At 39.2% G+C, this 19,879-nt stretch overlaps 2 protein-coding genes across 2 annotated transcripts in view; one reads left to right on the forward strand and one right to left on the reverse strand.

Moving 5' to 3' along the window:
• The window catches only part of LOC137996099 (uncharacterized), an 8,988-nt gene extending 8,493 nt beyond the window's left edge, over positions 1–495 (reverse strand). Inside the window, exon 1 of the mRNA XM_068841531.1 lies at positions 1–495. This exon is cut by the window's left edge and continues 44 nt beyond it. Within this exon, the coding sequence (XP_068697632.1) occupies positions 1–344 (344 nt within the window). The 5' untranslated portion in view covers positions 345–495.
• A 126-nt stretch (positions 496–621) lies between these two features.
• Positions 622–19,116, forward strand: LOC137997646 (leucine-rich repeat-containing protein 34-like). The gene is made up of 10 exons (XM_068843750.1): positions 622–840; positions 7,153–7,240; positions 7,332–7,445; positions 8,884–8,967; positions 9,523–9,651; positions 11,031–11,126; positions 13,057–13,211; positions 15,277–15,432; positions 16,753–16,879; positions 18,912–19,116. The coding sequence occupies exons 1-10, from the start codon at positions 725–727 to the stop codon at positions 19,026–19,028; spliced, it is 1,182 nt and encodes a 393-aa protein (XP_068699851.1). The 5' UTR covers positions 622–724; the 3' UTR covers positions 19,029–19,116.
• The last annotated feature ends 763 nt before the right edge of the window (positions 19,117–19,879 follow it).

The raw sequence follows: 19,879 nt of genomic DNA on the forward strand, positions 1-19,879 counted from the left end.
TGAGGAATTTTTCCTAAGGAGTTTCTTAAATCAAGACGCGCTCCACCGCGAGCAAGACTCCTGACGACTTCCAAATGGCCATTCTTGGCGGCAAGATGAATTGGGGTGCATTTTTGAATGCTGTCTTGAATATCGGGATCTGCTCCACTCTCTAAAAGAAGGAGCACGACGTCCCGATGGCCAGAGGACGCGGCTTCATGTAAAGCTGTCCAGCCAGAAGCCCCAGTGGCGTCAATATCTAGTTCCTTGTCACGCAGTGCGGAGCGAACTAGTCTCACGTTGTGCACTCGAACGGCAGCATGAAGCTTGGTTTCTCCTCTTTCTTCTTCGGCGCGTATTGTCATAGTTGGCGTTTTCCTCCAGACGAATTTAGCGTTTGATTTGGTACAAGGTCTATAAAACCTATAATGACAATACTTCCTGCAATGTTTCGCAGAAACTTCACCGAAAGTCTTGGATACAAAATAATTTTCGCCTGTTGCCCAAAGCAACCAGTAAATATTTACACACTCTTTCTTAGGGCTTATTTGGTTGGTTTAAAGTGAATGCTAGAAATTCTGACCAATCAATATTCGTTTTATATATAAACTTTCCTTTGGCCACGAACTGAGGCTTTTGTTGCTAGGCATTGGCATTGCCCGGGCAACAGGATCAAAATGGCCGGCGATGGCGGTCAACAAGCTGTAAAATGACACAACTTCGTTTGTAAAATTGCACACCAACAATGGGCGACGCTAGTTCGACGAAGGAAGATTATCTTAAGGCTTGTGCTGACCTAGGGAAGCAAGGGGATCCGGAGATTCTGGCTCTCCTCAATTCTGCAGTAGACGACAGTTTCTTGTAAGTCGAATTAAGCTTAAGTTTCTAATACATTGTAGGTTCGAGACATAAAGCCTTGGTTAAGTCTGAATAGGATGCCTTCAAAGAACAAAGAGTGCGAACAAAGAAAAGATGATTGCAAATGCTTTGATGAAAGCTAACTACTAAACTACAGAATACAGGGCCACTTTTAAGCATGCACCAAACGAGCCGGCTCGTTTGGCTCGTTTGCTCTTTGCTCTTTGCGCTGACGAAGTTAATTGTCTGGCTCGTTTGCTCGGCAGTGGATCTCAGTGATGTGTGTTTCTATTTTTTCTACGTACAAGATAAATATAAGCTTATGCAATTGTCGTTGTAAAGTTTGAACATCTAAAGAAGAAAGTAGAAAGCGTTCAACTCCATGTAATTTTCCCATCGTGTGTTTACCGTACTACACTTTTCACGAGATAATGTGAAGAATAAAGCACTCGTTTACTGATTAAGCCTCAGCGCTCGTTGCAGTGATTAGGCCTAAGAACTCTCGTAAAATTTTAGCTTTCATTTTGCGGTTCGGTCAACTACACTTTTCACGAGATCATGTGAAGAATAAAGCACTCCTTTACTGATTAAGCCTCAGCGCTCGTTGCAGTGATTAGGCCTAAGAACTCTCGTAAAATTTTAGTAGAAAGCGTTCAACTCCATGTAATTTTCCCATCGTGTGTTTACCGTACTACACTTTTCACGAGATAATGTGAAGAATAAAGCACTCGTTTACTGATTAAGCCTCAGCGCTCGTTGCAGTGATTAGGCCTAAGAACTCTCGTAAAATTTTAGCTTTCATTTTGCGGTTCGGTCAACTACACTTTTCACGAGATTTTGTGAAGAATAAAGCACTCGTTTACTGATTAAGCTTCAGCGCTCGTTGCAGTGATTAGGCCTATAAAGAACTCTCGTAAAATTTTAGCTTTTCATTTTGCGGTTCGGTCAACTACATCTCGTTTTTAATTACTATACTAGTTCAGCATTAGGATCACAATTGATCATAAGTTTACTCGAAATTATGACATCCCGTTTACCCTTATGGTTACTGCAGTTTCATTATTAACGATTGATTAAACTGATAATAGTACAGAATTTGTGAACTTATTTCAGCAAATTATATCACACGAGAATTGCACGCATAACAATTATTCCAAGTTCTTTGATCCACTGCCGAGCCAAACGAGCCGCTAAATATAATAACTCAACAATTAAGCCAAACAGCTTATTGCTCGTTCTTACATCCACAGCCGAGCCAGACGAGCCAAACGAGCCGCTACATATATGAACCCCACACTTAACAAAAACAACTTATACTTCGTTCTTTGATCCACTGCCGAGCCAGACGAGCCAAAAGAGCCGCTAAATATATGAACCCAACACTTAACGCAATACAAATTATTCCTCGTTCTTAGATGCACTGGCGAGCCAAACGAGCCGCTACATATATGAACCCAACACTTAACGCAATACAAATTATTCCTCGTTCTTAGATGCACTGGCGAGCCAGACGAGCCGCTACATATATGAACCCAACACTTAACGCAATACAAATTATTCCTCGTTCTTAGATGCACTGGAGAGCCAGACGAGCCAAACGAGCCGCTACATATATCAACTCCACACTTAACGCTCATATATAAAATCAACACTTAATGTTCCTAATTTTTCCCACTACCGAGCCAAACGAGCCGGCTCGTTTGGCCCATGGTTAAAAGTGGCCCTGTATTCTGTAGTTGCTCCAAACAGCGTACAATGATGTCATCAATTTCCACCATCTCAAACAAAAGAGATTGATGTTTCAAGTGGTTGCGATTTGTGGCTACGTACATTTTACTAAACCTGCGGAATTTCTCATTGCGATATGTGTTGCTAGGTAAAACTAAAATTATTGTTTACTTATGACTTTAAGGGCCCACTGACGTATTTTTTGGGGTGCGTTGCTAAGGATGTAATAGTTAATTAATTTGAGAGAATTTGGCATTATTTTGGTCAGTTTCTAACTTTTGTAAACCAATAACCCTAAAGATGACGTCATCAAGCCACGCCCATGGTCACGTGACCAATAAAAGAAAACTCTAAATTTGTCTACGTGCTACACAATTTGGGTATTTAATCAGTGGTTTCATAATTTGTATTCCTTTTTGCATCCAGCCAAGCATGGTTTTCTTTTTATTATGAAAAATGTTAATTTTAGAGAGATAAATGATCCTGAAATATCCATAAAATTTTCAAAAAAGATGATTTGAAAAAATCAATGCTTACCTATATTCTGTATTTGGAGGTGAAACGTGCCACATAAAAAAAAATAAATTCAATTTAAAGACCGACGGAAAGTTAGGTTTTTTCTCAAACTGGAAGTCAGTTCGTTTACGCATGCGCAATTGATCTGAGAACGAGCGCGAGAAAGGACGAGGAAAAATCTTGGATGGAAACAACAGTTTCGTGCGGTGATTTTTGCTTGTGGGTGAGTTTTCTGGTCAGCTCACTATATGATGACGTCAGTCACTTCCCTAGCAACGCTCCAAAAATCTGTCCGTGGGCTCTTAATCACGTTCTCCCCAGGGGATTGATTTTCTTTCTTGTAATAAAATGCATGTAATATGTAGTATATGTAAGGTTAATCAAATTATGATGAGCGAAATTAGGAATTGTTTCACATACGCTTAATAAAACCCAAATAGTTTTGAAAAAATGCTAATTGTTTTCAAGGCTCAGCTGTCAGACTGAGTGCCCACATTAGCCCGATTCACCTAATCCGCACGGATTACTGAAAACTTTAATTGCAGTTAATTTTCTGATTAAAGAAAGGTTTCCATAATATTATGGACTTTTCCAAGGTTAAGACTTTTGATGGATAAAATCCACATCTGGGTGATGGTGGTATTTATTGTGGTTTAGTGTCAGTCGCCTTTTGAACAGCTGGGCCCAGGCAATTATCAGATCAATTTTCTTGACAAGAAGTGGATGCTTAAAAACTTTCTTTCTGCTGCGATTTGATCTTGAGAGTGGTGAGCTGTTCCACTAAGTTGATTCTGGGTCTAATGAATCTCAAATGGTTAATGGTTCATCATATTTGAAAGCAATAATTGACAGAAAATTCATGTATAGCCTCTTCCTTGTCATTCAAGGATTACTCTTGTCTGTCTATAGAAAGTTGTGCACTCCCTTGTGCAGTATCTTTTATGTAGGTTACAATTTAACAACCAAACAAAACTTAAGAGGGTTAGGTTCCTGGAGGCCTTGAATTTGGGCAAATGTAATTTTTGCAAGTAACTTAATGATACAATTTGCATGTAGAAAATGACCACCATGAATCAAAGTATGTGTCTGAGCGTTTTTTTCATAGCTGTTGGTGTTGTTGCAGTTAAGAGCAATTTTGCCTTCCACCGTGAATGTGGCCTGGGATCAATTCCCAGACTCCATGCCTCATTGGGGTTGAGTTTGTTCTCTATTTTCCTTCGTGAAAATTTTCTCGGAGTTCTCTAGTTTTCCCTCTCACAAAGATTGATTGTTAATAGCAGAGCTTCGGTGGCCAGATGGGCGGCCAAGCAGACCACCTGATACTCATAGGAAGACAAGACAAGATGAACTCAGCTTAGTTTCACATAATATGAAAAAATTATTGGTAAAATTTACATAGGCAACAAAAGAGAGTACAGCTAAGGTGTAATATAAATAACAAAATAGGGATCGAGTTGGGATCATCCAAACAGTGGATGACCCCTACAATAAAATACAATATTATTATTACAGACAGAATTAAAAATATATTTTTTTCTAAAAATGTATTTCTTCATGCGCTAAGGTAGATAATTAATTAGAATAACAATGAAGCATAGAGTTCTTAAGGGTTTTATGAAATATTCTAAGAGAATTTGAATTAGTTATATAGGGTCCTCCCTAGTTTTCAGCACAACAGGTAAGGGACCTTTTCAAACCGGTAAAGCATTTGGTTAACGTTGGACGCTCTGCAAAGGATAAGCGACTTCTGAGCATTTGCAGGTGGTAAGAAGTGCTCTTACAAGCGGTAAATTTTACCGGTTACCACCTGATAAGGAGAACCCTGGTTATACTTGCAGGCAAGGAGTTCCAAAGACGAGGACCAGTAAATGTTAGGGAGCGTGAGCCATATTGAGTGGTATTAACTGAGGCTACATGAAGATTTCTATTACATGATTGCATGGAACCTGTGAGTTAATGCTTTTCTCATGGTAATCATGGGAAGCAGTATTGCTCGTGGGCGCATACACACAAGTTGCACAATAATTAATAATATTCTTGTAATAATAATGATGATGATAATAATAATAATAATAATAATAATAATAATAATAATAATAATAATAATAATCAATACTTCAACACATACTTGTGCCCAACATGGTGCCATTCATTATATTTATTAAATACTCCAGCTAGTTCACAGGGTACATGTTTGATATAATTTGGACATCCACGTAATAGTCAATAATACCTGTGAAAACAAGGTATCCACTGACCTGTATCACGTGACCATATCGTGGGCTCAAGTTTAGAGCTCATTGAGGTCAGCTGTTTTTTTGGAGCTGACTGCTGACTAGGTACTTGTTTTCACTTAGATCGCAGGCTCAAGCCAGCTTAACAAATAACCTGGGAGCTCTGCTTTTAGGCTTGGATAGATCTATATATTGTTATAAGAATGCCAAGGGCTGTTTTGTGTTTGTGTATTCTGCTAAGTAGTCATTTACCTTGTGGTTTCAAAAAGTGCTGACAGCATTGAAAATCACAGTCTACTTCACCCAGAGAAGTCAACTACTTTTTTCCCTAAATTGAAGTAATTTACAAGCCACAGTGGACCATGTCTTAGACTAGTTACTAAGGCCAACAAATTCAACCTGAACTCACTTAAGTGTAAGGAACTCCATATAAATTTCCACAGAAACGTAAACATAGACATTCCTGCACTTGAGGTCAATACTACATGTAACACCTTTGAAACTGTTAAATCAGCTAAAGTACTAGGCATTACACTATTAAAATAAAGAGATGATCTAAAGTGGAATCATCATGTAGATAATATCACTGCGAAAGCATCTCAGCATATCTATTTGCTCAAACAACTTAAGCGCGCCTGTATTGACCATGTATCTCTCATTCAATTTTACTGTGCATGACTATACGCTCTGTCTTAGAATATGCCTCGCAAGCATTTCATGCTAGTCTGCTATCTATCTAAAGTATCTATCTATCTATCTATTTATTAAGGGCAGATTCTTGCAAACTTAAGATTAAATTCAGTTTGATAATGACAAAATGAAGTCGTCTTAAATGTGATCATTAACTTTGCTTGATGCTCACTCCCATGCAGACGTTGTAAGGGCCTCGTCATGTGTCCCTCCCCCACTAACGTCTGCTGAAATGAAAAAACAATTCCGTTTGTGGATTATGGACCAATCCAAGCCTGTTTTCCACTTTTGGGTAAACTCATGTTTTGTATGGCATTCTTTTGCAGCATGTGATTGGCTATGCAAAACACAATTAGTCAATGCTGATTGGTTTCTTCAAATTGTGGGCAAACAGTCATTGAACAGAAGTGGTTTTTCGTTTCTGAAGACGTTAGTGAGGGAGGAACGTGTGATGAAGCCTTAAGAACATCTGCGAGGGAGGCTAGACATTGGGTGGTGTTCTTTAAAATTGGCATTCCCCAGACACCCCTAGAAAAAGGGGCCCCTTTAAATAGGTGACTCGAATTAGGGCCTATTTGTTTCAGTAAAAGTTGATCCGAATGTGATGAAGCCAGCCGTTCTCGTTATAAGACTCCGTTTTATTCTGAAAGAAAATAATACTTATTACAAATGAGCAATAGCTACATGGGTTAAATAAGTTACAAAATTTTAATGATCAATGAAATTAACACCAAAACAAAATACAATAATAAATGAACCTCAACATTCCTTACCGAGTATTGACGGATAATGGAAAATGTTCAAGGAAACAAAATTCAGTTTACAAAAGGTTGAAAAGGCTGCTTTAACTTGAAAGGCAAGAGAATTGTTGTCTGAGGATTTTCTCTTTGTTTTAAATGGCGCGAAAAACGGCAAGACCCGTATGCAAATTAAGGAGACTGCTGACACGAACTAATGGTTGAGTGCAGGCCTCAACACCCTTGTTGATACAGTTGGGTAGACTGTACTCTTCTCAAACCAGCCATCAACTTTAAATTTTATTGAAACCCCAAGTGATTCCAAATTTATCAAATTTAGGTCAGTCCGTACTGTAAGTAAAATTATAATTTCTTAACTATTGTATAAGTTATTTTGTATCAATCAACAGGGAGCCAGTTATTGAGTTTGAATTGTATCTGCATGGCAACAAAAGGAATGAACGCAATGAAATGTACAGGAGAAGACTCACTGATGAGGTATAGGGGATTAATGGCAAAGTTAGCCCTGAATTTGTCTTATAAATGTAGGGTTTAACTCACAAGATATCTTTGTTGCTCTCCCCTTAAGGATGCTTCAATCTTGTACCAGACATTAAGAGCAAACACATTTATCATTGGGGTGGATCTGGGTTACAATACTATTGGAGATGACGGTGCCATGATTTTAGGTCAGCTTCTTCAGGTAATTAGAGGGCAGATATTTTCAGGATTGTGTACCTAATTGGATGATTGCAGATTTTCGGCTAACTTTCTTGAAAATAATACCAGAGCTTATGTTCACTGGATGAATGAAATGAATGTATAATATTTAAAGTGCAGCTTATAGACAAGAGGTCTGGAAGTGTGAGGATCATTTGGATTGCTGTGAATTACACATAGTTGACGCTTAGACTTAATGGGACACTTCTTGCCGCTTATCAAAACCTGTGTGCTTTTAATTAGGTGCAATACTGGACCTAAGTTTTAGAGGGATAATATGGTTGCAAATACATTGAGTGATTACAGTCAACAGACCTGTTTGACCTATAGTTAGGTTAATGGCCTTAAGGGCCCACTGACGTATTTTTTGGGGTGCGTTGCTAAGGATGTAAATGGTTAAGTAATTTGAGAGAATTTGGCATTATTTTGGTCAGTTTCTAACCAACGACCCTAAATATCATCATACCACGCCCATGGTCACGTGACCAATAAAAGAAAACTCTAAATTTGTCTCCGGGCTACGCAATTTGGGGATTTAATCAATGGTTTGATAATTTATATTCGTTTTTGCATTCTAGCCAAGCGTGGTTTTCTTTTTATTTTAAAGACATAAATGATCCTGAAATACCCATAACTTTTTCAAAAAAGATGATTTAAAAAAAGCAATGCTTAGCTATATTCTGTATTTGGGGGTGAAACGTGCCATGTAAAAAAAAAATTAATTCAATTTAAAACCGCCAGAAATTTAGCTTTTTTCTCAAACCGGAAGTCAGTTTGTTTACGCATGCGCAGTTGATCTGAGAACGAGCGCGAGGAAGGGCGAGGAAAAACCTTCGATGGAAACAACAGTTTGTGTGGTGACTTTTGCTTGTGAGTGGGTTTTCTGGTCAGTTACCGGAAGTCATTTCACTTCCTTAGCAACGCGCGAAGAATCCGTCTGTGGGCCCATAAGCTGCCATGACTCTCCTGTACACTAGCTAAAGTGGTAAAGCATCTGAACTAAGTAATCAAAAGGTATTTAAGGTTCCACTCCTGCCAACAAGCGCTCTCATTATTTCCAAGTATTCTTGAGTCACCATCGCTAAAATACTATTCATCTCTTTGAACAGACCTATACCCTTGTTTCACAAACAGAAGTATTGGGGTGAAATTCACAAATCAATCTTCACAATAAATTATTATTTTTAACATAAACACAATGAGCATCATGGCTAATGTGACAGTAGCCTGCAATAACGCAACTGGTAGATGCAGTGTTGTTGTCGCCATGTGGAACATCAAGTAGATGCCATTATAATAGAATGGCGTATGAGACAGGTCTGTGTTTAATGGTTTAAATAACAACAGCGTCAATCTACCACCTGCAACTGGGCTAATTTGACCGGACAGACGAACCAATAACATTCTTACTGTCCTATTAGGAAACCGTCTGCCTACAGTGGTTAGTGTTAAGTTACAATGATATCGGACCTGCTGGTGGCCAGGCAATTGCAAAAGGATTGCAGGTACATTGTATGAGTTATTGCACAGCAGGATTAACTGCTTACTAGGTTAATTATAAGCTCCCCTTAATCAGCACCATGTGTTTTAATCACTTACCCAATCCCCATTAACCCTTTTGACACCCAAACTGGCCTTAACTGGCCAGACTTATTATTTTTAATTACTCTGTCTAACGCCAGACGATTTTACTCATCAATGGGTTAATTCCATGGGAGACAATTACTCACTGGAGCTTTAATTAACATGACTCAGACCAGTTTCAACAATTTGGAGGGTATGTGTTGATTGAAGGATTAACTCTGCAACACTGTTTCACAATAAGGCAATGTTATGGTACCAAATGAAACTCCAATGATAATTGCTTGACAAGATGCACTCATAAATTATGTGAAGTAATCTAAAAACACCCTATATTTTGTCTTTAAACACTTACATTCAAAAAACGAACTCAGGTGTCTCCCAGTTTTCTTGAGTGTATCATTGTAGTTTGTCTTTGTGAGTTACTGTAGGCACCCTCTTTTATCGTCATCATCGCTCTCTCCATTTCTTGATACCAGGTAAACGAAACCCTGAACAAGCTGAGGTTGAATGGGAACAAAATCAAGAATAAAGGGGGTCTGGAACTGGCAGGAGCTCTTCAAGTAAACACCATGTTAGAGGAACTGGACCTGGCTGAAACAGATCTGGTAATTAATATGAAGTTACGATGCCAATGTCTTGAAATGTGTTTTGCTTATGTAATACGGCAATAAAGATTTTTGCATGTTGCTTTGAACCGCACAACATGAATAAGTACTTTTATTATTCCACTATTACGCCTTTTTACCATATTTAGTCAAGAGAACGCTCAAACTATGAGACGGTAGTACACTGTAGTGTCCTGGTTTGACCGGTTTAGAACAGAGCAAATACGGATGCAGTTTTTTTTAGAAACACTCAAATTGAATCAAAATAACACCTTTTTGTAGTGGTCGGAATAATAAACCTCTTATTCGATGGTTTAACATATAATACTCATAGACATTTTGCTCATTGCTCGTACTACGCAACTCGCAAAATATCTGCACGTATTATATGTTAAACCATCGAATAAGATGTACACTGTATGTAATGCAGAAAAAGACCGGAAACAAAAATTTAATGAAACATCAAGACCTACATTTGAAAGAAAAAACATAGTGGTTATATGATTGAAGTGCCCAATCTTAATCCATTGACTCCTAGAAAAGGGACTTAATTAACCGGTAATAGATTTTACTCTGTCTAACGCCAGACGATTTTACTCAACATTTACAGCAGTCATCAGTAACATGCACCCCTTAACAACATTTTTCATATTCGAAAATAAAATTTTAAATGGACGTCAATCAAATGTTTCCATTACTGCTGCCAAGAGAACAGGAGTATCGTCATGGAAACATTTGATTGACGTCCACCTAAATTTTACTTTTGAAATATGAAAGAAAGTCGTTGAGGGGCGCGTGTAACTGATGACTGCTGTAAATGATGAGTACAATCGTCTGGCGTTAGACAGAGTAAAATCTTTTCCCACTAAGTCCCACTTTAATGTCCCCATTTAATAGTAGTGGAAATGACCTTCAGCTTGATGTTGCAAAGTTGCCATAAATGTACTGTACATGCTCAAAGAGAATTAAACAATATTATTTTACTATTTAACTAGTTTTAAAAACTTATACACAGCACTTATAGAAAGTTGAAGCGTACGAGAGAAGGAGCCGAAAGCTTGTACGCTTCAACTTTCTATAAGTACTGTGTATAAGTTTTTAAAACTAGTTTAATAGTATGTTTTCACCAGTACAGTGTAACATTCATAAAAGTAATATTATTTTAAAATACCAGTAAATTTGTTTAAAGGGATAGGATAACGTTTTGTTGTTAAAAGTTGAAGCTTCATGTATATTTCTTATGATATTTTCGTTAAATTATTAATATTATCAATAATAATAAAAACAGTATTTAAGAAATACGAGTCTCATCATCATCATTACATGCATTATAATTAATTTGCAAAGGCCATTATCAATGTCAATGTTCTGTTTTGTAGGAGATTGAAAGCATACTTGCTATGGCCACAGTTCTGAACAATAACAGCACACTAAAATCAATTAATCTGAACAGACCAATTCTGTTTACTCGTCAGGTGAGTTGAGACTTTTAATCACTTGTGTTCGTAAAGGTATTTAAATGAATGTTGTGTATGCTCAATTTGGATGAATTTCACAAAGTGTTCGTTTCAGTCCAAAGGTGAACAACCAATTTAAAACAGAGTAAAATCAACAAGTAAAGTAAAGGAAAGGAAAGGAATTTTATTCAAGTGTCTAGTCTTCTGGCGCTGGAGCGCTAATTAGGGACACTGTAAACTGAAATCAACATATTAAATAAATGCGAATCAAATCAATAATGTTGGTTTTTGAGAAGGGAAAACCGGAGTACTCGGAGAAAAAGCTCAACAAACTCAACCCCACGTAGGACGCAAAGCCTGGGAATTGAATCCGAGCCACATTGGTGGGAGGCGAGTGCTCTCACCACTGCACCATCCCTGCACCTCTTGACAAGTGTCACTCCTAAGAGGCGAAGGGTTATTCGTGATTCACAGACTTCCTTCTTTGGCTGTGGCCAGAGTCCGTTTTCTTGGCGCTGTGCAAAAGAAAGGAGGACTCTGGGGACGAGAATGTCTTAGGAGGCAATCGAAGTTAAGTGATTAGCTTTGCCATGTGTGGACAAGGTGACTTTGGCATAGCCATATCATCGGGATAGTGTAGATGCTATGGACAGCTGTTTCAGCCTTGTTAAACCTCATGAGCATATCTTAGGTCTCAAACTCCATACGATGTGTGCGTGTGCGCAATGTAGGTGCTGGCCAGACGCCAGAGTCGATGTAAGAGTGTGTACACCTTGCTTTTGAGTATATGAATAATATCGTAAGTCTTTTGAGGATATGTCCAGGTTTGACCCTAATTAGATGCACGCAGATTTCAATAAGCGTCACGAAGTGTCCCCTTGCTCTTCTAGCCAACTTCAACATCACTTCTGTCTCAGAATACAGACAATTTATGTCACAAAGTGTCCCCCAAATGCTGCTCTTTAAGTGAAGATTAACTGCTGCATTTACCCAAAGCTAAAAATAACGCTAACCTTTACCCTTACCTTATTGTTGAAAAGGTAGGAAATGCTTAGACTTAAAGGGACACTTTGTGTTGGATGTCAAAATTGGGCTTGCATCTAATTAGGGTCAAACCTGGACATAAGTGAGTCTTTTGGGATAAAAAATGCTGGGGCAAGTCTTCTATTTATCGAAACAGTACTGTGACCAACACGAAAGCTTCGGCTTCTTTCAATTGGTTACTATGCACAGATCAATTATATTTGTATAATTATGTAGCTTAGCCTGTCTTTTTTCTCTACTTTGTAGCTTGTCTTAACTGTATTTCTTTGACTAGTGCGTGTATATACACCTAACCTCGTTTTCAAGGTCCGTACTATTAGTTACGGACCGGGTGGCCATAAATTAACGAGAAGACGAGGATCAGTAACTTACAGTACTGACCTAGAAAACGAGGGTAGTAAGATATTTATTATAGCTCTGCGGTAATCAGGAGTGCGTGCAGGAAAGGAAGCTAGTTGAATTCAAGCGGAAGGTTTAACTACCACAAGAATTGGGCGTCAAAATCCGAATAGAGTAAATCTTCTTGGGTTTTTGAAATAGTTGCTTTCAAGATTGAAACCGCTTTCAAGTTTACGTGACATAAACGTCATGAAAAACTCGCTCAAATTTAGCATACCATACAGCGGGCCGTACTGTAGAATACAGCCTGCCAATCACAGCGCGCGTACTATCTGAGAGATTAAAAAAAAAATTGGAGTTGACTTGACGTACATCAGCTGACACTGTCGATGGGGCGTTGAACTGAGCCCACACGTTGTGTTAAAGTAGAGCTGCATCCTGTCCACTCGAAGTCTAACATGTTTGTACAGCTCTCTGCTGGCCGAATGTACAACCTCAGTCACTTTTCTTTTTGTTGTTGCGCATCGAAATTAATAAACTGTGTTCCTTTTTCTGTTTTTTTTAGGAGGAGACCACAGTTCACATGGCCAAAATGTTAAAAGTTAACGTACGACTACGTGAAATCCATCTGGCACACTATGACATGAGAGACTTTGGTGCAGAGAGATTAAAAGAAAATCTTATTGACAATCTAATGCTCACTCATCTAGATGTAAGAAGGTACGGTACTGCATCTATTTTAATATTTGAATTATTTTAATATAATAACAGTTGCTGATTCTCGTCTGTTGTCTCTGGGCATGCAAAAACGCGATAGAAATTTCTATTTTTAGAGAGCTCTTTTATTATTTGTAACCTAAAAGCCTGCATTTTTCTCTACCCTTGACAATAGGCTACTTCGGAAAATACCATAATACTCTTTGTTTGTCCCCCCAAATGTTGCATAAGCGTTGTTTGCAGTTTCTCTTGGGACTTACAATGTTCCCAAGAGAAAACAAAAACAATGCTTATTAAAAATTTGGGGGGATAAACAAAGAGTATTATGGTATTTTCCGAAGTAGCCTATGGCACGCGAACCATGACGCGTGCCGTTTTGGTTCTCACAAAGCCGAAGACAGCCTTAAGGACACTGAAAGCTAACAAAACGTGGAAGCCACATAATTATTTTTAACCGGTCCTTTTTGATTGGCCAAAGTAATTACTTTGGTTTTGGTTTTACGACAGGCTCTAAGTGCGACCGCAACCAATAAATGAAAGAAATGTAGTTATTATATAAACACCAATGAAATACCAAGTGAGCTTTCGCGCGAAAACATGATATCTTTACACGTGAAGATAACATGTTATTTTCACGTGAAAAGATCACTGTTGCTATGGTTACATATGAAAATCGCGCCTTTCGATGCCTTTTGTGAAACGATTTAGTATTTCATTGTTGCTTATATAATAAATAGAACAATTTAAGCAATTGTTCCTTACTGACACCTGAAAAATTCAAGCAGCTTCAACGGGATTCGAACCCGTGACCTCCGCGATTCTGGTGCAATGCAGTCTACCAACTGAGGTATGAAGCCACACATTGAAGTCTCGTCCAAATGCCATCGCTTGTTTACGAAAGGGAAAATTGTCAATTATCTATCATTAGGACGGCTACTGCTAAATTTCTTCGGGAAAAAAAAAACATATATCGGGGTATTGTGTTCCAAGTACGATCGATGATTTTGCATTTAAACGAGCAATCCTTCGTGCGGCTGCGTGGTTGCAGCCCGCTCAATTGGAGGCGTCACCAGGCCCAATCTGACTGGTCATAATTTGGCGGGACCCATATTCCAAATTACGATTATTATAAAGTAAACTAAAGGCCGCCGCACACTAGCCGATTTTTTGTCGTAGGACTGCAGATTTTTTGTCGGGCCATCAGATTACCGCATAGTAACCAGTTTTTTGTCGCAACTATCCACGTGGATGCTTGGCGCCGACTCATCGAAAAGCAAATATGGCGCCACGTTGAAAAAAGCGCTTCCTTACGTGACTCTAATAACGCTTCCTAATTGGTTGTGGCTCTCGCGATCCCCGGCAATTTGTCTTAGTCCACTAGCCGACATGGCCGGACAAGGCATTTTGAGATCTAGCGCTGTCAGATATCGTCCGACAAGCCCCGATCTTGTCGCAGACTTGTCTGAATTCACCACACACTAGCCGATAAGTCAAGATTTTTCGCCGCCTGCTAAAACATCGGTTAGTGTGCGGCGGCCTTAATACGCTAATAGGGAGCTTAAGCACCCGCGTTTTTGAGACGTGGATGGCAACTGGAAGAGAAAATTTTGCGTGCCAGGACAGTGGTGTCTCCCAGATTTTTGATCTCTAATGGAGAAAAGATACATAGTAATGTAAATGTGATTGTGTGAAAGCAAGTTAAAAGGGAAAATAACTCACTTCCGGTTGCCGTCCGCGTCTCAAAAACGAGCGTGCTTAAGCTCCCTAATGCGAAATGAGAGAGATCGACACTTTTGGGTTATGGGCTTCTAGTCCTGCCAGCTTCTTGTCCTGCCAATTAATCGGTGTTAATAGGCTAGTTCCGCGTTCATGTCAGCCTCCTCTTCAAAGCGAGTCTAAGTGCGAAGTTTTTGTTATGAAAACTAGTTTTCATTCCTATGTAAAGTAGAACTAGTTACCGTCACAAAAACTTCGCACTTAGACCCACTTTGAAGAGGAGGCAGACACAAACTCGGAAATGGCCTATGGAAGGCATTGTAACAGCGTTTATTTTTCTTTTCAAACCCAGTAACAATATTACAAGAGACGGTGCAAAACAATTAGCGATTTTATTAAAGAGGAATACACCACTTGAACTGTTGAACCTGGCGTACAATAGAATAGAAGATGATGGAGCTGTCGCATTGGCTGAGGCCTTAGCCTCTTACAATACAAACCTTACTTCGTAAGTACTGCTCTTTGAGTTTTTTTCCACTTTTATCAAATTGCTTCGTCGGAGCAATATCATCCATAACAAGCGAGTTTAAGCCACGACTGTCCAGAACGTTGTCGGATTAAAGGCAGCGCCAGCAGAAAACGTCACTTCAAAATAAATTATAACTTTACACTATCACAAGTCTTTAGCCGTTCGTCCACGAGATGGCGTTCTTTTTGTACAACAATTTCGAAGTAATACTGTCTTTTATCCGGATTGGTTCGAAGTCAGTAAACAGTCTTAGAGTAGAGACAGACAATGAACGATTCAATTTTAAAGAAGGCTATGTGAGCGATGTTGTTGTTTACAGAAAACGGCAAAATGCATGTGCTAAGCAATGGGTTCATTCCTCTATCGTTGCAAGATTTGTTCTTAGGCATGATAACATTTTGTTTGTCCCTTACCCCCTGAATAGACCACATTCGTATTCGGTATTGGACTGGAACTAGCCTGCAATGGAGGCTAATGCGGGGAAATCTTTTCAAATGCAATACTGATATTCCCCTGCTTTAGCCTCCATTGCAACCTAGTTCCAGTCCAATACTAAAGATACGAATGTGATGATAATAATGATAATAATAAACTTGTATAGCGCCGATATCAATATAGCTATTTTATTCTAACTTCTTATTTGCTGCTGAGATTTATAAATGGCATTACTGAAGAGCTCAAACTCTGCCCAATATAACTGGCTAGGAGGACGAAGTGAAAGTTACATTTGTATCAAGAACGTTTAACGAAAAAGGGGGTGCTTCTATCACCTGCTGTCGTTTGAGGAGAAAAGATGCTGTACAATCCATCTTGAGCGTTGGGATGTTTCTGTACTGGTATTGTTTTCGTACATTTTATAGTAATATACGCTCACTCTTTTCCGTATTTTGACTTTGAACGTCCCCCGCAAGGCCGAGGGCAATGATATACGCAAGGGTTATGGGGTCGACAGCCCTCTGAACTTCGAGGCTTTGCCATCCCGTTCCCACCGTTCATAATTTTCGTTACAGTGGATTAACGCAGTTACAGTGCAACGCGTCTTACCGTGGCCACCTAACAAAGTTTTTTTACAAATTGTCCGCCAATCAGGATGTGTGAATTTGATTGACAGTTACGCCTCCTTGCAAAGTTCGCAGAGTTGTAAGTTGAACACCGTGGCATGGGTTGTTGAGTTGACGAATTTACTCGTAGTTGTCAAATGTGAAAGTTTGTTGGGTGGCCACGGTAAGGCGCGTTGCACTGTAATATTGTGCCATTTCTTAACTTTTTGCGACGTTTTTTCTTCTCTGCTTGTCGCAGGTTAGTTATCTGCAGCAACAACATAGCGAGTGAAGGTCTTTGTTCAGTTGCCAGAGCAATGCGATCCAACGGCTCACTGCGTGCCATTTATATCTGGGGAAATAAACTTGAAGAACCAGCGTGCCGGGTATGTACCAACGACATACGGTCGATCACCGCGCACTTTTGTTGTTGGCAATTGCTCAGTATTTACCCTTCTCTTCCTTATTGTTTATAATCTATTATGTAATAAACTCAATTAAATGCACGCATGATCTATTAGAGAAAAGACGCATTGCCGAAACCATCATCAAAAACTTTTAACTTTATTATATAAAACAAGTAGATTCCAATATATTGTCGCGCGTCTGTTCAGTAATATATCAGATGACGTCAAAATGTGTTGAGAACATCAGTGACACACTCGGCTATAGCCTCGTGTTCTTGAGACGCGGACGGCAACCGGAAGTGAGCTGTTTTCCCTTTTAACTTGTTTTCACACAATCACATTTACATTGCAAAGATCTTTTCCCCATTAGAGATGGTTAGTATGAAATCTGAGAGACACCACTGTCCTGGCACGCGAAATTTTCTCATCCAGTTGCCGTCCGCGTCTCAAAAACGCGCATGCTTGTTCTCCCTATTATTGAACTGACGCGTGGCAACATGGAATCTGTTTATTAACTAGATTTTCTGCCTTGCATATTATAAGATTTGCATGTTGTTTGTTACTGTAGATCGATGTAGCTCGCTTTCTTGTCTCTAATCTATTGTCTATTGTGCGCACTGACCCTCCAAGATCGACCCGTGTGAGGGACTGTGCGTCCTATAGAGCGTTTTCACATGAGGTCACGGCGGCCATGTTGGTGTTCCAAAACAAAGGAATGCAGCCATGATGGTGTACCAAACTAATCCTCCGGGAATTGAACTCTATTTTTCTGCAAATACTTTCTTTTGTTTTAGTAATCCAATATGGCTGCTGATCACGTGAATGAAAACGCTCCATTGTTGATTTTCTATGAGCATTCTATCTTAATTCATTTTCACGACCGCAGTCGCTGACTCAATTTCCTAAAAAGCAATGACCTTGAAGGGAACCTCCACTAGAATAAGAATTTAACTTTTAAATATTAAACATAATATTTACAATCAATTTCCAATGGAAGCGTTTGTATCCGAAATAGACAAATTTTAAAATCGCTTGTTTCGGTTTTCAAATTTCCCGGGTGCTGCTATTTTGAATCAATGTGACGTGTAATGGTTGCTTTATTGTTTTCACACAAAGAGCTTTGGTTTTGAAACAAAAGGGCGACCATTACACGTCACAATTATTCAAAATGGCAGCGCGCGGGAAGTTTGAAAATCAAAACATACGCTTTTAAAATTTGTTTATTTCGGATACAAACGCTTTCATTGGAAAAAGATCGTAACCCTGAAATTACTTTTAAAGAACACAAATCAAGTCTTTGTGACAAAAATGGCTGTCGAGCATAATCATTGAAACTTTGGAAAACGTTTAGGCTGAACAGTTTCCAAAAAACGCAATAGCAGTCCATTTTAATCTTCGTCAATTTTGCATCCTTTTGTATTCAATGTTGCAAGTAGTTGTTTTTCAGGGACATCCAACTATAATCTTCAGTGAAATATGTGTTCGGGAGAGTCAAAGTGTTCTAAGAATTTCAGTTCTACGTTGGAAACAGCTATATATTTCTTTACTTAAATATTACCGAAAAGGTTCGCAACCGGGGAAAGGTAGTCGCTTAAGTTATCGGAAGGGATGTTTCTTGCAAATTTTGGCACTCAAAAAGGTCACCTACACGGTTCGGATGAGCAAATGGTTTCCTGGAAGGTAAAGTTCAGCTAGCAATTTCTGAAATGTAGAATTTATTTCCTAAAATTTTCGGACACTTGACCGTATTCCGGAATAGGAATACGTGGAATACAAGTTACAAATCCTTCGTTTTTACGCAGACTCACATTAAAATTGTCAAGTATCTGCTAAAATGATATTTTTAACATATTTTTATTATCCTTGCTGCCTTGAAACGCGCCAAACATACCGTTTTAATCATCATTCCACGTATTCTTATTCCGGAATAGGGTCAATCGAACGCGCCCTTGGTTACATTTTGTGACACAGCCCTTTTCATCACCCGACATTGGTCTGTATCGTTTTTCAGGCGTTCCAAGACCTTTTGAATGGTCCTATCCCACGGCTGGATCCCAGGGACACAGATGTTGAACCTTATGTGGTCGATGGAACCGTGTATTTAGCAAGACTGTCAAGCCCATTTTAAAAACCTCCTTATGGGAAAAATGCAGAAAGTGTATAGTATCGTGTGATAAGGCCAAAATCAGAAAGAATAAAGTTAATAGATTTTAAAGGTTCCTCTTTTCACTTCCAGTGTATAAATAGGGACCTTAAGCAACCTTTTTAAAAATTATGACAAGGGTGTGGTAGTTCCTCAAAAATGACACTGGTCGGAACGGTGCTTAATGTAGGGGAGAAAATTTGGCTATTTCACGTTTTTGTTTTGTGAAGGGCGTGCAAAACTGTTGTTTTTGCCCACTAATTATGCAAATTTATGACGTTCTCGTTGCTATCGCCGTTATCGTTGCTTCAGTTCCAGTTGCTTGGAGTATAGTTTGCGCTAACCGTTGGTTAAGAGATAGCAAAACCTATAGGTTTCCATGGTATTTAACGCTGGTTAGCGCTAACCGTGCTTTGAACCACCCCGGGCCTACCCGTAGCCTGCGAACGCAGACGTATTTCCGGCGGTCGTTTCTCTCCCCCGTCCGCCGGAAATACGTCTGCGCTCGCAGGCTAGCCTACTTGTTAATCCCAGTCGTCCTCATTTGGAATCAAGACGTGACGGCATCACCCTTCAAATCGACCGGTCCCAAGTCTCCAAATAAAGATAACAAGGCTTCACCCAACCTCGTTTCCAGGGTCTCTCTTCTCTGCCTCCCTTGGAAGAGAGGCCGTGGGAACGAGGTTGGGTTTCGCCAAGTGTACCAACTTCTCACCTGTGAATTTATCGTAATTGTATACTGTGAATACGTCATTATTTTAAACAAAATGTAACAATTTTATTCCTAACCATAGCGTAAACCAGCATAATCACGCGTTAACGTGTTAAAGATCGAT

Source organism: Montipora foliosa, chromosome 3, assembly GCF_036669935.1.
Source record: "Montipora foliosa isolate CH-2021 chromosome 3, ASM3666993v2, whole genome shotgun sequence".
Classification (NCBI taxonomy): Eukaryota; Metazoa; Cnidaria; class Anthozoa; order Scleractinia; family Acroporidae; genus Montipora; species Montipora foliosa.